The sequence below is a fragment of the Lissotriton helveticus genome, chromosome 4_1, assembly GCF_964261635.1.
Source record: "Lissotriton helveticus chromosome 4_1, aLisHel1.1, whole genome shotgun sequence".
NCBI lineage: Eukaryota > Metazoa > Chordata > Amphibia > Caudata > Salamandridae > Lissotriton > Lissotriton helveticus.
This window is the reverse complement of record NC_136063.1, coordinates 252,223,639-252,237,824: the sequence shown is the minus strand read 5'-3', so window position 1 is coordinate 252,237,824 and position 14,186 is coordinate 252,223,639. Positions and strand designations below refer to the sequence as shown.

The 14,186-nt window shown below is 42.3% G+C and overlaps 1 protein-coding gene across 1 annotated transcript in view; it reads left to right on the top strand.

Moving 5' to 3' along the window:
* TG (thyroglobulin) overlaps positions 1-14,186 on the top strand; it is an 825,201-nt gene that overhangs the window by 497,203 nt on the left and 313,812 nt on the right. Inside the window, exon 38 of the mRNA XM_078686739.1 lies at positions 5,859-6,078. Within this exon, the coding sequence (XP_078542865.1) occupies positions 5,859-6,078 (220 nt within the window). The remainder of the gene's footprint in view (positions 1-5,858; positions 6,079-14,186) is intronic.

The following is a 14,186-nucleotide window of genomic DNA, read 5'->3' as shown; positions in this document are numbered from 1 at the left end:
GACCTTCCAGCCTTCCAACCTAACACGTCGTTGCTAACGGTGATATTGGTTATCCCTTTGTGGAATGGGTATGGGTCATGCAACCATCTACATAATTCATATCAACAATGGCTGTGATTTTCCATTGCTCTTGGACTCTCAACAATCTCGCAGTGAGTGAATTGTTTTGTGGTCTTACATTGATCTATGTGGGTGTGTTTAAGAACTTTTCTATTTAGTTTGTGTATCTTTCGATTCTTGTCTGAGGTGCTGTTTCCTGAGCTTACAGAGCTGGCATGTCACCCTATAATTGGGAAAGATCAGCCCTCTTCTTAGCCCAATTCTCTTATTTTCTTGTCCCATGTTCTGTTATCCCTTGTCCGCTATTTCCTAAACTGTTGTTTCTCTGTGTTAGAGATTTTGAGATTCTGTTTCTACTGCCTCAGCCAGTATTGTACGGTATTAGTTATACAATCCTTTCAAGAAGACTATAGGGACAGACCTTCGTGGCTCATATCCCTAATAGAGAGGTGTTATATGCAGAGGTTCCAACATCCACAAGGTGATTTTTTGCAATTACCTACAAATAGCTAAGAGAAGAGTAGCTATTTGTTGGGGTAGGAGAACAGTTCACATTACCAAACACTAGATCAGAGACCAACAAGCTAATTTAGAGTTTGCGGATGGGGGTTTACTCTGTCAGGCGATGCAGTAAACCACACGTCTCCCTTACGGAGTCCTTGTCTGAACAGTTCTGAGATATTCAGCAGCCCAGCAGACATCTCTAGCATTGGTAGGATCCACAGTGTCGATGGTACTCCATTCCTATGAATGCATTGTAAGTTTAAATAATGGGTCCGTCAACATGATGGAGCACACGACAAATGAACAATGTTTTTTTAATTATTTTCCAAAACAAGAACACAAAGTAGGATTTTGTCTTGGAAAGTAAAAATAACAATGCCTCCCATGTCATGTGAAGATAATAAGATACACAGTACCAAAGCCTTTTGCTCATAAATAGAACCCTGGGATATATTAGAATAGACACAACAGTTCAGTGGGTTTCATTCATAAGTAGAATGGACACAACAGTTCTGTGGGTTTCATTAATAAGTTGATATGAAGATAGGAAACACTGCTGCCTTAATGTCTACAATGATTTCTAGTATTTATTCTCCCAATAGGTGCTTCATAAATTGCAAATGTGTAGACAGCACGGTGCTCATAGGTGCAGTGGTGTGAACAATAAAATATGATACATATATACAATAGGAATATCCACAGATTAATTTATGTCTTAAATCCTATGTAAACTGGCAATACTTAATCCAATGTCAACAGTTATACCCACACCCTAAAACCAGTGGGTCTCCTCAGGACAAGCCATGCCATTTGGCATAAGCACTTCCAAGCTGTGTCTAGCCTTCAATGCTGGGGTTTGTCGGAATATGATGCCCATAGTCTGCTCACCAAGATAAAAATTGTGTTAACCAGAAGCCCCAATTTAATTGGGATCCTCCGATCGCTATGCGTTTCAGCGTCACTGCCAGTCAGTGTCATCCGAACCATGACAAGGGGGGCTCTTTGCAGTTTTCACTGGCTTTTACTGTCACAGATGTTGAAAATTGGCCAAGTGTTTGCCAACTCTAATTTGGGTGGGCAGACAAATTGTCTTATCTCTGACAGCACTTACTCCATCTTGCTGTTGGAGGTTTATGTCATTGGTGGAGACAAAGTAGTCTCCTCAGTCGACATAATGAAGTTCCATCTGTCTGTAAATGAGGTGGGCAGACCTTCAGATTAGTGGGAATGGTACTCCATTCTCTCTACCAAACTCTAAATCAGGCATTAAGGACCTGATTTGGAGTTTGGTGAATTGGTTACCCTGTCACAGACATGACGGATGTCCCGGCCACCGTATTACAAGTGCATTAAAGCCTATAGCACTTGTAATACTATGGATGGGATATCCTTCACATTTTGATGGAGTATTCTGTCCGACAAACTCTAAATATGGCCCCTAAACTACTGTAGTGGCATGATAGAGGGATTTGGCACGATTTTACCCCAAACTACAGCATACTGTTGCTGCGGATGAACAAATGGAACCTCTTCTGAGGCTAACTTTTTACGGCCGCCAAGTCGCCAACCCCCCGGAAATGGCAACTCATGAGGGGAGTACTGAGTGTATAGAAATTAATGGCTGAAAAGGAGAGGATATGGGGAGAAATTGTACTTAGGAAACGGGTCAGGGATTTGAACAGCTTGATATGATCTAGGTGCAAAGTGGAAGCTTGCCAGACATAACAATATGGATGATGGTCCCTTCACGTATATCATGTTTTATCCCTCTTGGTCCAATTTTCAAGCTTACAGTACAGTATTAAAGCGATATTCTTAAATTGGCCAATATCTAACATTACCACAATGTGATACAGTCAGACCTTGAAAGATTTGATCCGAGGTGGTCAAATCACACATTGTCCTTCCACTACACTCAAGAATGGTGGGTCTCTCAATTTTTTCTTCACCTCTTTTTTTTTTTTTGATAACCACTTTTATTGCTTTACAAAAAGGAAAAACATGCACCAGCAATACGACATTAGGTAGTACCAGTAGTGTTGCGAGACACGTAAAGAGCAAATACATCACTTTTAACCCGCCATGCAGCAGTAGATACAAACGTCCTGTACAAAGTGCAAGCTATACCACGGCTCCCAGCCATTTGCCCCAGACCCTCCGGTATTTCTTAGGACACGCCTGTGCCTCATACAAGGGTTTCTTCTGCGGCACACAGCAATCCACCCCCCTTCGCCATTTCACAGAACCTGGTGGTGTGGGAAGCTTCCAGGAGGTGTAGAATAGTTTCGCATTTCTGGACCCGTCTAGCCCGCCTGTAATCCAGAGAAGGGAGTGACGTGGATCATGAGGGACCTCCCACCCCTGGACCTCGGTCAGCTCACTTTTGATCTCACCCCAGATTTGAGCCAATTGTGGACACGCCCACACCATGTGGAAGAAGTCGGCCGGTTCTTAACCGCATCTCGCACACGAGGCGGATGGGGAGAGGCCAGCTCGGTGTAGGCGTTTCAGAGTTAAGTAGGCGGCATGCAAATAGTATAATTGGATCAAGCGGAGTTTAGCGGAAGTGGTGATCAATCTGGGTGACATGAGGGCATCCCGCCAATCCTCCTTGTCCAGAGGACCTATCCACTCCTCCCATTGGTTCCTGAGGTGGTCCAGTGAGGTTGGGTGTTGTGGAACAGTGTCCGGTAGATGCGGGAAATACCCTCCTTCCCCAAATCGCCTAGCATTGTCTGCGCTTCAGGCGGACTGTATTCAGGGATCCTTGTAGCAGCCGGTATGTGTACGTGGAGGGCGTGTCTGAGTTGTAAATATTTATAGAATTGGGATGGGTGCAGGGAGTATCTGGACTGAAGGTTTTTAAGGGAGCGCATGTGGCCGCCTGCCCACACATCACCGAGCTGGGAGATCCCTATTAGATCCCACGCTCGAAACGCCTGTATCCCACTGACCTCCCTGAGCCACGTACCATGCCATAGAGGCGTGTGCTGGGTGAGTTTGTGTGTGTCCACTGGGTGTGTCTTTAAGCCGCCCTCCAGGCTAAGAGCGCGGAGCGTGTGGCATCAGGCAAGGTGGATGGGATGGGTTTCTTCACCTCTAATTTAACGGAAAGCCCATTGATGAGTCAGACGAGTGACAGGTTCCCCATGCTGTGCTTGAACCCTGCATGCTTCTTTTGTGCATGGTAGGACATCAACATTGCCATTTGGGGTAATTTTTAAAGGGATGCACATCCTGGGTGTCTCTTAGTGTGATATTCCAGGCAAGGCTTGTTGATCAGGTCCATTGAGCATAAATGAGGACTTTATTAAGAGATAATTTATTACTGAGATAACCTCAACCTAGTGGTGCCTAGAGTTAATTGAAAGACTGCTGCAGTTCGGGTGGTCATTTACATATCAAAGTGAAAGCAAACCAGCCATTCTTGGAAAGACTGCATTTGTTACTTGTACAAGGGAGAATCTCATTAAAACCTGCAGCCCTAACTAACAAACTTGTGTGGGTCTCAACAATCCGCCTAGACACAATTGGACAGGCTCAAAATGTTCTACAGGACAACATTGAGGTCAAACGCATTGCACTGTATACGGATTGACTCCACTGCCAACTATCACCTATCGATTAAATGGTCAAGGTAGGAACCTATAACGTGGTATGGAGTTACTATTGTTAGTTTGAGTTTTACTTACCTTATCGATTTGATGGTAGTCAATATTGTGAGCAAATATAAGTGCAACAAAATATTTAAACTCGAGAAGGAGATGTGACCTAGCAGCTAGAGCTGACCACTTTAGAGTTGAGGAACCAGGGTCCAGATTTTTTAAGGTTTTGTGTTCCCCTTGCACCATGCAAGGGGACGAAGAGTGATGCAAAACCTATATTGAGATTTGCCATGAAAGAACACCTTGCATGGCTTGGTAAATTTGGAGTAACGCAAGGGTGCCCAAGTTGCTGCCTTGCATTACTCTGCATGGTGAGAGCGTTACATGGGTAGAGTGTGGTGTTCCAACACATCCACCCATGTATCCTGAAGCATTCCTAGATTTACAAACATTGGTAACCCTGAGAATGCGTCAGAATTGTACGCCTTCCCACCAGAGCCGCAGCGAGGAGAAATATCTTTATTTGTCCTCGTTGTTTCCTTTCTATGTTAGCTGCATTCCTCTAAGGATTGATTTGGTGCAGCTAGGTGTCCCTCCCTGTACAAAAACAATCCTACCTGTAACGCAGGGAGCCGTGCTCCATGGCGCAAGAGTGCCTGCGCTGGTGCTAGACTGCAGTGCACCAGCGCAGCCAGAGGACAGGAATGCACCATGTATTGCTTTGCTAGATTATGGTGCATTCCTGCCCTCTCCTTTCACACAGTGCAGCAAGCTGTCTTGCTGCTGTTTTGCACTGCGTTGCATGAAAGAGTGTTGAAATTGGCCCGAGGTTTGAATCCTGGGATTGGATCAACATCCTTTCATTCTGGGCAAATCAGTTAATCTCCAAGTGCCTACAAACACGAGTAGTGTATCTGGTTCTCTCGTAAACGCTACAGTTCCTCTGGGCCAAGTGTGTGCTATATAAAACTGAAAACATACTGTGGCAGAATTCTTCCCTGTGATGAAGTCTATGAATTTGAAACATCACTGTTGTGCCCATGATTAGGTATAATATACTTTTAGCTAACTGTGCTTGCGAATTTGGAGGCTTGTTCTACAGATTTCTTATGAGAGAGAAGCAAGTTTCTTAATAGAGTGGTCCAAATTCCTATGGAAAGGGCGGATGTTGCCTACATATACTATGATTTCATTTGTTCCAGCGTTAAACATCAGCTTGTTATGGTGTTTCTGGGAGAACATGTCCTTCAGACTATGACCGAACAGAGTTGATTTGCTACTTTTTTTATTAAAAAGATCTGTGTATCCTTTTCGTATCTAAGGTCGGTGCAAATCAGCAAATGATTTTGATCAAATGGAAAATGTATACATTTCAAAGAGTGGATTAGGGCATCGTTCCATCTCTCCACAGTATACACAACGATATATACTCAGTTGTTTCCATACTGCTCAGAAGATATTATGTCCCATACAAATCTGTACTTCACTGACTGATGATAATTGAAAACAATGAAACAACCCATTACAAGCTCTTAAATGATACTGGTAGATTGGGCAACCTGAGACTGGTGTATTAGTTTGTTGACATTAGCTTTTTGGCAAAATCTCATCCATTATGCCCTTTTTTGAAGGCTTACCTGTCACAACATGTCAGACCTTAACTCTCCAAAATGTTCTTATTTCAAACAGATCTGTCAGTAAGCAGCTCTGAGTCCATTGCAACTTCAGCCTTTATTGCTTCACATGGGACTGTTTTAGGAAAATCCCAAGCTGTCCAGATTGGTCCCGAATGGAAGAGTATCCGTCAGTTCCTGGGCATCCCATACGCTGCGGCTCCAACTGCTGAGAAGCGCTTCAGCTCTCCCGAGCCCTACAATTGGACGGAATCCTGGAATGCGACTGCCCCTCGGTAAGACAGCCACAGGGTACCACTTGAATACTCCAGGTTGTAGATGGAGCTCATGTTATGACTGAATGAGATGCTTTGTGGATTCAGAGGTTGTGTCTCCTGCTTTCCCAACTCTAGCAAAATAACTGGTTAGTTAACTAGATAGAACTGAGTACCCATAACAGTAAGGTGTACAGATATTATAACATATAGATGCCTCTGTTGTCTTTTTTTCATATGTTTGATTTCTTATATTGGATGAGTATTAAGCCCCGCTATCAAACTGCTAGTGCCATTAATCCTCCTTCCTGTTACAGTTTTTTAATTTTATTTACTTTACATTCTACTTATCTTTGCTTTTTACTCTATTTTACTAGCCCTCCTCTACCACGATGCTCCCTATTCCACCCCCTATCTTTCTCCCTATTAAAACATTATATATTTTGGGCATTTATTTATTTATTATGAGGGCCCAGCAACTGCAGACTGCTACTGAGACACTGAGACCCTCCCTGGGAGCTATGACACTCTTGTAAATATGAGCCAAGCTGATAATGCACGAATGAACGACTAGACTGGAAATCAAAATTATCCTTGGCAAAAACCTTCTAGCCAGCCCTATCCTACAGGAACCCATAACTAGAATGGGGCCATGGGGGTATGTTTAGGCATGGTTAGGTCAAGCAGCCCACCCTACTGAGAAGCAGCCCCCCCACCCCTCCCGTCCACAGGGAAGCAGCCCCCTGCAGACCACTGGCACAGAGTGGCAGAACAGCCAGCTTGGCCCTGCATGTGCACAGGTTTTCACTGTATCTGTGGTTTTGCTACTTGTATGTTTAAATGTGCACTCTTCTACCTGGTCTCTGAGGGCCCGAAGATCACAGATTGCGCACACCCTTCTGGGAGTCTCCAGGAACCACCCTAAGCAAGCAATCAACATGGTCTGCAGAGTATCTTGTATTCATGCGCACAGTGTCTGCACAAAGCACTCTTATATGGCACACCTTCAGATGCATTTTGGGATAAGTGTAAGATGAAGAGTAGAAGAATATTAGTGCTGGACGAGGATGTTGTTGGAAGGGGTAAGAGGTACTTAATGGAAGTGCAGGAGAGAGGTGCTGTGCTTAATTTGTCCCGGTGGTTTTCGGTGCTCGGCACCAGCACTTAATTCTCAACACCGGTGCTTGTGACAGTATACCACAAGGTGGCGCCGTTTGGTTAATTTAGAGATGACCACAACACCAGTTAATTCAATATACATTGCAAATGACTATTTTGCTGCCCAAGCCATTCTTATAGCTTTAGGGCCCTGAAATAGTCTGAATTGTCACACTTGTAAGAGCGGGATTGTTTGTAGTTGTGTTGTTACAGTCATTGGCAGCGCTGGCAGGGACAATATGTCGTGCAAGCTGCAGTGGCCTCCTAAGGAGGTCCCTGACACTTGTTTTTCATTTTACAAACTAAGCCCTGGAGATGGAGCTCGGTTTGGGAATCACATCACTTTTCAATATGGTAACCATGTAGGCATCTTTATTATCTCTCACCCTTCTAATAGATCCTCACCTTTGGTTTGGGGTCACAAGTCAGAAAATAATAAACTTTATTGATAGCTTGACTGGGAGTCAGCAACACTTTATTATGCTGATTAAGCCTCTGTACATGTATTGGATCTCCAAATAGGCGATCTGATAATAGGGGATTTCTAGGAGCTGAAGCTATCGGCCACAAAGGGGAATACAAGGGATGGGTCCCTGACAGATCTGTTTATTAAATCTAAAGATTTGTACCATCTTGAGTGTGTGCTAGACGGTATTTCTCCTGTCCTTACCTGAAAACTATTTATGCAATGGCGCTATGGCACACTCCCAATTAGGGCATTTACAAATTGCTGGGCCCAGTTACTAAATAGAGAACAGTGCCCGTCATGCTCACACCACCGGGAAGACGAATTGCACATTATTTTTTTCTGTAAAGCATACCAAAGATCTAGGAGATACTGGCTTGCCCCCCTTCTTAAAAACGTAGGCTTTACCCAATATCTCCCTGCTTATAGAATTTTAAAGACGGATCTCTCACCTCCGACAGTGTTTGCGGTAGCAAAATTTTTAACTGCGATGTGGCACACTCGCTCCCGCTTTTTGAAATATGAGGTAGATTTGGGATAAATGAACTGTATTGATGATTTGTAATTATAATATATACCAAATGATTTTAAAAAGGTTCATTGTACGCTTTTTAACCATACCAACTGGATTTTATACTGGAAATTGTTTGTATTTCTTTTATGATCTAAATCAATCGAAATAAAGATTGAAAATGAAAAAAAAATGATAATACATACATTGTATGAAGCACAAAAGACTTGTCCACACCTACATTTATCACACAGTCCTTTCTAAAATACACATTTAGGTTTCGTCATAATCACATTTTTTACATGATGTCTTTATATTTAATGATATTTGGCTTTTTATGAAAAGTAATACAATTTAGACACTTTTGTGAATTCTACTCATAGTTGATTTATCAACAGTATTTAAAAGTATTTATTCACAACACTGTGCAGTTGTAAAAAATAGTCATAAATTATAGGTACTCTTTGTCTGTTGATGTCTTGTGTAACAGCGTAATCTGTCAGAAATGGAATTATTTGATTTAAATTAATTTAGATGTAAATTAATAAATAGAAACCATATAACAGTGTCATGTAGTCCAGTTCACTTAAATATGTTGTACAAATTTGACACTTTCAGAGAATTTACTTTTGGAAATTGAATTATTTGTTTGAGGTGTCCCAGGATATACATCTAAGCCCTAGGTTTCTCTCTGGGCCGGAATCTCTCAAGGTGTCCTGCAGCTTCCACCCAGAACTTACCAGCTGGATCATTTTTGGAAAATAAAACCTTTGTGCCTTTTGTGTCCCTGCAGCAGTGGGCAGGAGGCTAGCTAAATGACTTTTGGAGGCAGGTCCAGTCTCTGGGAGCCAACAGAGTCAGAAATCCTTCAGTCGTCTTTGCCAGAAGTCAAGCAGATTTATTTTCTTCTTCAAGGGTTCAGGTCAAGATGAAGACATGGACGCTATTGTTATCCTCAGTTCTAGCCAGTGATTTGGTTATTCACCATGCCCAATCTTAGCAGAATTCCCACCAAAAACAAACCTCCTTTTCAAGCATGTTAACTTAATGTAAACATTCTCGGGGGCTGTTTCCAGCACTTCTCGGCAGGGGAAGGTGTAGCGCACCGCTGGAGAGTGCTTACAATGCTTCATGAGACGCAGAATCGTCCCTGAAGCAACCTCGGAGGGATCCCGTGCCTGTGAGGTAAAATGGAGGCTCCCGGGTGGCTTTGTTCACCGGATCCTGTGGTGCCAGCGGAGGTTGCCACCTGAGGACCTTGGCCTCCCATTTTACACCAGCACTAGAGGTGAGCCGGGCCCCATCTCGACGAACGGGGCGCCCTCGCTGCTCTCTCCAGAGATGCGTTCCAGTCTGCTCTACCCAGCGGCTCGCCTGACCCCAAAATGGTGGCGCCTTCGGGACATCAGTGCCAATGACTCCCTGGTCGGACTTTCAAGCTTGTGATCGGCTGCTGCCAAAGCATCGCTTGAAGAGCTTGCCCTCCTCCTGTGCCCTTCTCCTGTGCCTCCTCCTGTGCCCATCCAGCTTCAGCATTGCTACGGCTCCTTCATATGGCCCCAGATGATGTGGGACGGCTTTGTGGCATGTTCTCCCCTCCTCCCGGTACAGCGAGACGTCTTTGCTGATGTGCCCCCCCCTGGCTGCCCGCCACCTGCTGCCTCCCCATGCAGTCAATCTTCCTGGATTTTGCCTTGCCCCGTCATCGACGTTGGGGACCCCAGTGAACTTTCCCCAGGTATGAGGGTGCGGGAGCCACGACCAGCAGATGGTTTTTCGGCGTTGCTCCAGTGGTTCCGAGCCCACATGCCCCCTCTCCCTTCCTGACTTAGAATTTTTAACTTTGCACCCCCCCCCCTGGACTTCTCCTGGCACTTTTGGGTCATACTCGCTTCTTTTTTCCTGGCCGCCATTTTGCTGCTGCTCTCGGCCGTTTTTTCTCTTGACCCTGGTCCGCCATCTTGTTTGTTCCCTCGTCCTTTACCCTTTTCCCTCGTTTCCCCCTTGACGATCCTCAAATGTTTCTTCCCTTTTCTTCTTTGCCTTGTCTCCATACCCTTGTATACCCCCACCCTCCCTACTCCCTTCCAATCTACTATTTGTATATTTATGTATATAGAGATAGCTCTGATCACTAGTATATGTAGTAGTCAATTGTACTCTCTACAATTCCTATGTGGCGCTTAGAGTTTATCCATTTGTATCTCCTCCTTGAGTGACTTTACTATTTGTACATTTGCATTTTTTTTTCTGTTCGTATCTCTTCCTTGTGTGACTTTACAATGTATACTTTTACATTTTTTTTCCTGTTTGTATCTTTTATGTAACGCATGTAATCCTAAGTCCTTATGTATCGCAACTGGTTCTTATGTAAAGCGCTCTGACACTTTCGGGTAAAGTTTGCGCTATAGAAAATCACATTAAATAAAAATAAAATAAATAAATAAAGGAAGAGCCTGGTCCCCTTCAGGTCCATCTCCCTAGAAGTGGGAAACCCCTCCCCCAACCCTCCTAGTGTAAGAGCAACGTTCTGTCCACTGTGGTCAGAGATAAATGCCTGTGAGACACCTGGACTTGAATAGGTTTCTGTAACTTGGGTCTCCATTTTGTAGCTCCACTCGAAAAAGGAGGCAGCTTCGGCAGTCCTTTCTGTTGCCATCTGTAGCTGCACCCACTCAAAGACTCATCCCTGCTAAGGAATTAATTGTTTACGCAACAACACTTATCTGCTCTTAGAAGTGCCTGGGCTGTGCTTCAGGAGCCCAGTAGTACAGGGCTTATTAGGATGGTAATTACAGATGCAGGGAGAAAAGAAGGCCGGTGGAACTGGTTTAGTTTATTTTCAGGCAGCTCAAAGCACTTTGTTAAAAACACTTTCCCAATGCCTTTATCAAAACCTAGGTTAACCACTGAATGTGCTTTCTTAGCAAATAGTGAAAAAAGACCTTTTAAGCAAGCTTTAAAAAAATTTCTTAGGCTGAGCTGTAAAAAACAACGTTTAATAAAAGTAGACCTGTTCATGGAAATTTAACTGGACATGTGACAAACCATTTTTGGCAACATTACATTATTGAGACACACTTTCCTTTAATAGTTAGTATCATTTCCTTTCACTTTAGCACTCTGCTTCTTAAGAGTGACCTAGCAAGTTTGTAGAAATATGTTTTTTTAACAGTGTAAAGCACTTTTCCTAGCCGTGCCTCACTGCAGTGGTTTTGAAATTGTAGTCTACTCTGGAAAAATGTTTTTTTCTATAGCCATATATATTGCTCATATATGTGGGTAATTTAAATATACACAGAAGGCTACCCTAGTCTAAATAGAAAGTTAAATAAGCCACATGTGTGTAACCAATTTATAGTATATGTTTAAGGAGAAAGGACACGTGTTATTACATTTAATGGTAGTGTCATAGCACACAGATTCCTAATCCTAGCTAAACCAACAAGAACAAGCAGTGACAAAGCGCATATGTCTGGCCTTGGCATTGAGGTACAATGGCTACTTTTTGCTTAATTCAGCATATGCCACAAAAATAAAAAGAAAACAAAACGTAGCCACATAAATGTGGCCACAATGTGCGGACAATAATATTGTTACATTAAAAAAATTATTAGAGATTTTTTTTAAAGCATTTCAGTTGTGTCATACATTTTACCATTACTTATTATAAAGGTGAAGTGTAGAAATATCACTCAACAAAGCACTCACATTGCAGTCTGCTAAAATGTCTTAGAAATTCATTATAACTCCAACCTTTAAAAGGACATATGAAGTAAATCAGTGCATAACTGGAGCACCAATATTTAAAACTAATAAGCAAAAATAAATAAATTGCTAACTCTGTAAAAGAGCTTTGGGCCACATATACAAAACTTCGGAACTGCGATTTCCTAATTGCAATCCTTAGTGAATTGCAATTAGGAAATAGGCATTCGTAATGTAACTTAATAGATTTCAATAGCGATTCCAAATGGGTCGCAAATCGACCTACCTCGATTCTGCGAATCAGGCTATTTGCCACAACAAAAATGGTTCGTACATGTTGCCCTTTGTGACTGAAGGAAAGGAACTCTTTTAAAGCGAATGTTAAAAATGTGCAAAAGCTTTGTTCAATCATTTAATTGGAAGGGGGCGAATGGGTAAAGAGGGCTGACCCATTGCCCCATGCGGTATGCTCTGGTGGGTGGAAACAGAATATAAATGACAATTTAACAGACCCATGGATGAAGCCTACTGACCAAAAGTCCTTCTTTATATGTAGATTATGTAGGACGTTTGTGGTAAACAATAGTCTGCTGAGATACCTTAAGCTGCTTTAATGGTGGGACAGTACAAAAATAATGTCACTCCTTTCAGGTATCCTGATGACAAAAGTATAGTGACCATAAAATATTGAAAAATCTTCTCAATCCACATTTTTGCTATACTACAATAGCATTATATTGGTGAGATCAAATTAACTAAGGCACATTTTGAAAACTATACAAAGTGATGAGAAAGGAACACTCTGTTTAACTGGGGTATGACAAAAACATGCTGATTACACCAAGGTAGCCTTCTGAAGTAAAGTCTTGGTAAGGGTCCTTTGAGTTAGTATGGTTGATTTCCTTTACATCAACTGATTTAACAGCATCCAAAGCATCCAACGCGATTTGTTTCATAAACTGAGACTCCTTCTTCACGGCCCAAAGTGCTAGGAATCTAAGTAGGTGATCTATTTTGTTTTTACCCCAAGACAACATCCAGGATGTTAAGAATCGAGCTTATGTGTCCCCTGGTTAGCTAAATGCTGGGTACATTCGAGTAAAGATCTTGCAATAATGTCCAGACTGCATGTTGTACAAAAATGTGTAAAACTACCTACTGTCATTCAAATATGTGATATAAATATGTTATAACTGTTTACGACTTGACTAAACATTAAGGAGGGAAGTAGCCTCCGAATATTTTTCAGCAATTATGAAATCTGTTTCTTGTGTTTGTGCTTCCACTACCATTTTCTAAAAATATATGTACCTATTTTGCCGATGAGCACATTTCTTTGGCCTGGTTTCAGCCAATAGCCTCTAATATTTGGAATATACATTTCTTTTTTGCATCTTGGGTATACCTTTCAAAAATTTGAATGTCTCATATTTCTAACCCTTCCTTCCTACAGTATAATTTTTTTAATGTTGAATCTACTTTTTTGACCTGTAGTTTGAAGAACCATTTTCACAGCTACATTATAGACTTAATTCAACTGCAATTATTGGTCAGAATGTACCATTGGCCAGGCACTGTCCAGGTTGCCTCCCAGTGGTGTGTTTGTTTTATTTTCTATGATGAGCCGGTCAATTCATCGCACTGTGCCAGGTATACTAATCTGCACAGTACAAAGAAACAATTCATAAGCATTTGTAAAAATCCTTATTCCTATATGTTCTTTAGATTACATATGTAAATCCTTGTGAATGACTTCAAATGCAGAGATGGGGCAGATCTCTGCATTATCCCTGCATTTTCATTTACAATATCCCTGGTTTGCAACCACACTCCAATAAAGGCTTGGGGTCACAATTCCCTAATAAATGGCCCATCACAAAGGGACTTTTGTAGGAGCAGTAGTACATGGACCAGTGTGGTCGTCCTCCCCATTCCTACTGCTTCATGTTACTCAGGAGAAGCTGCCCCTCACAGAGAGATCCCACTTTACACTGACAAGAACAGTTAGTAAACTTTCATTTCATTGCAACCACTGCAGATCATTGATACATTCTCTAGTGTTTCGCAAGGGAGGGAATGGCCAAAATCCATTTGTTACTCCCTTTCTTTTGTCATTTGAAAAACTATTTGTGGGTACTTGATGTGTCAAAATGATAAAAGGACCATGTTTCCATAGGAAAAACATTTTTTGACTTTGGGGTCATTTGACTAATCATCACAAACTTTCCCCAAGAAGTACGCTGGACATTCTAATTGTGCACAGAAAGTTTCGGGTGATCCATCAAG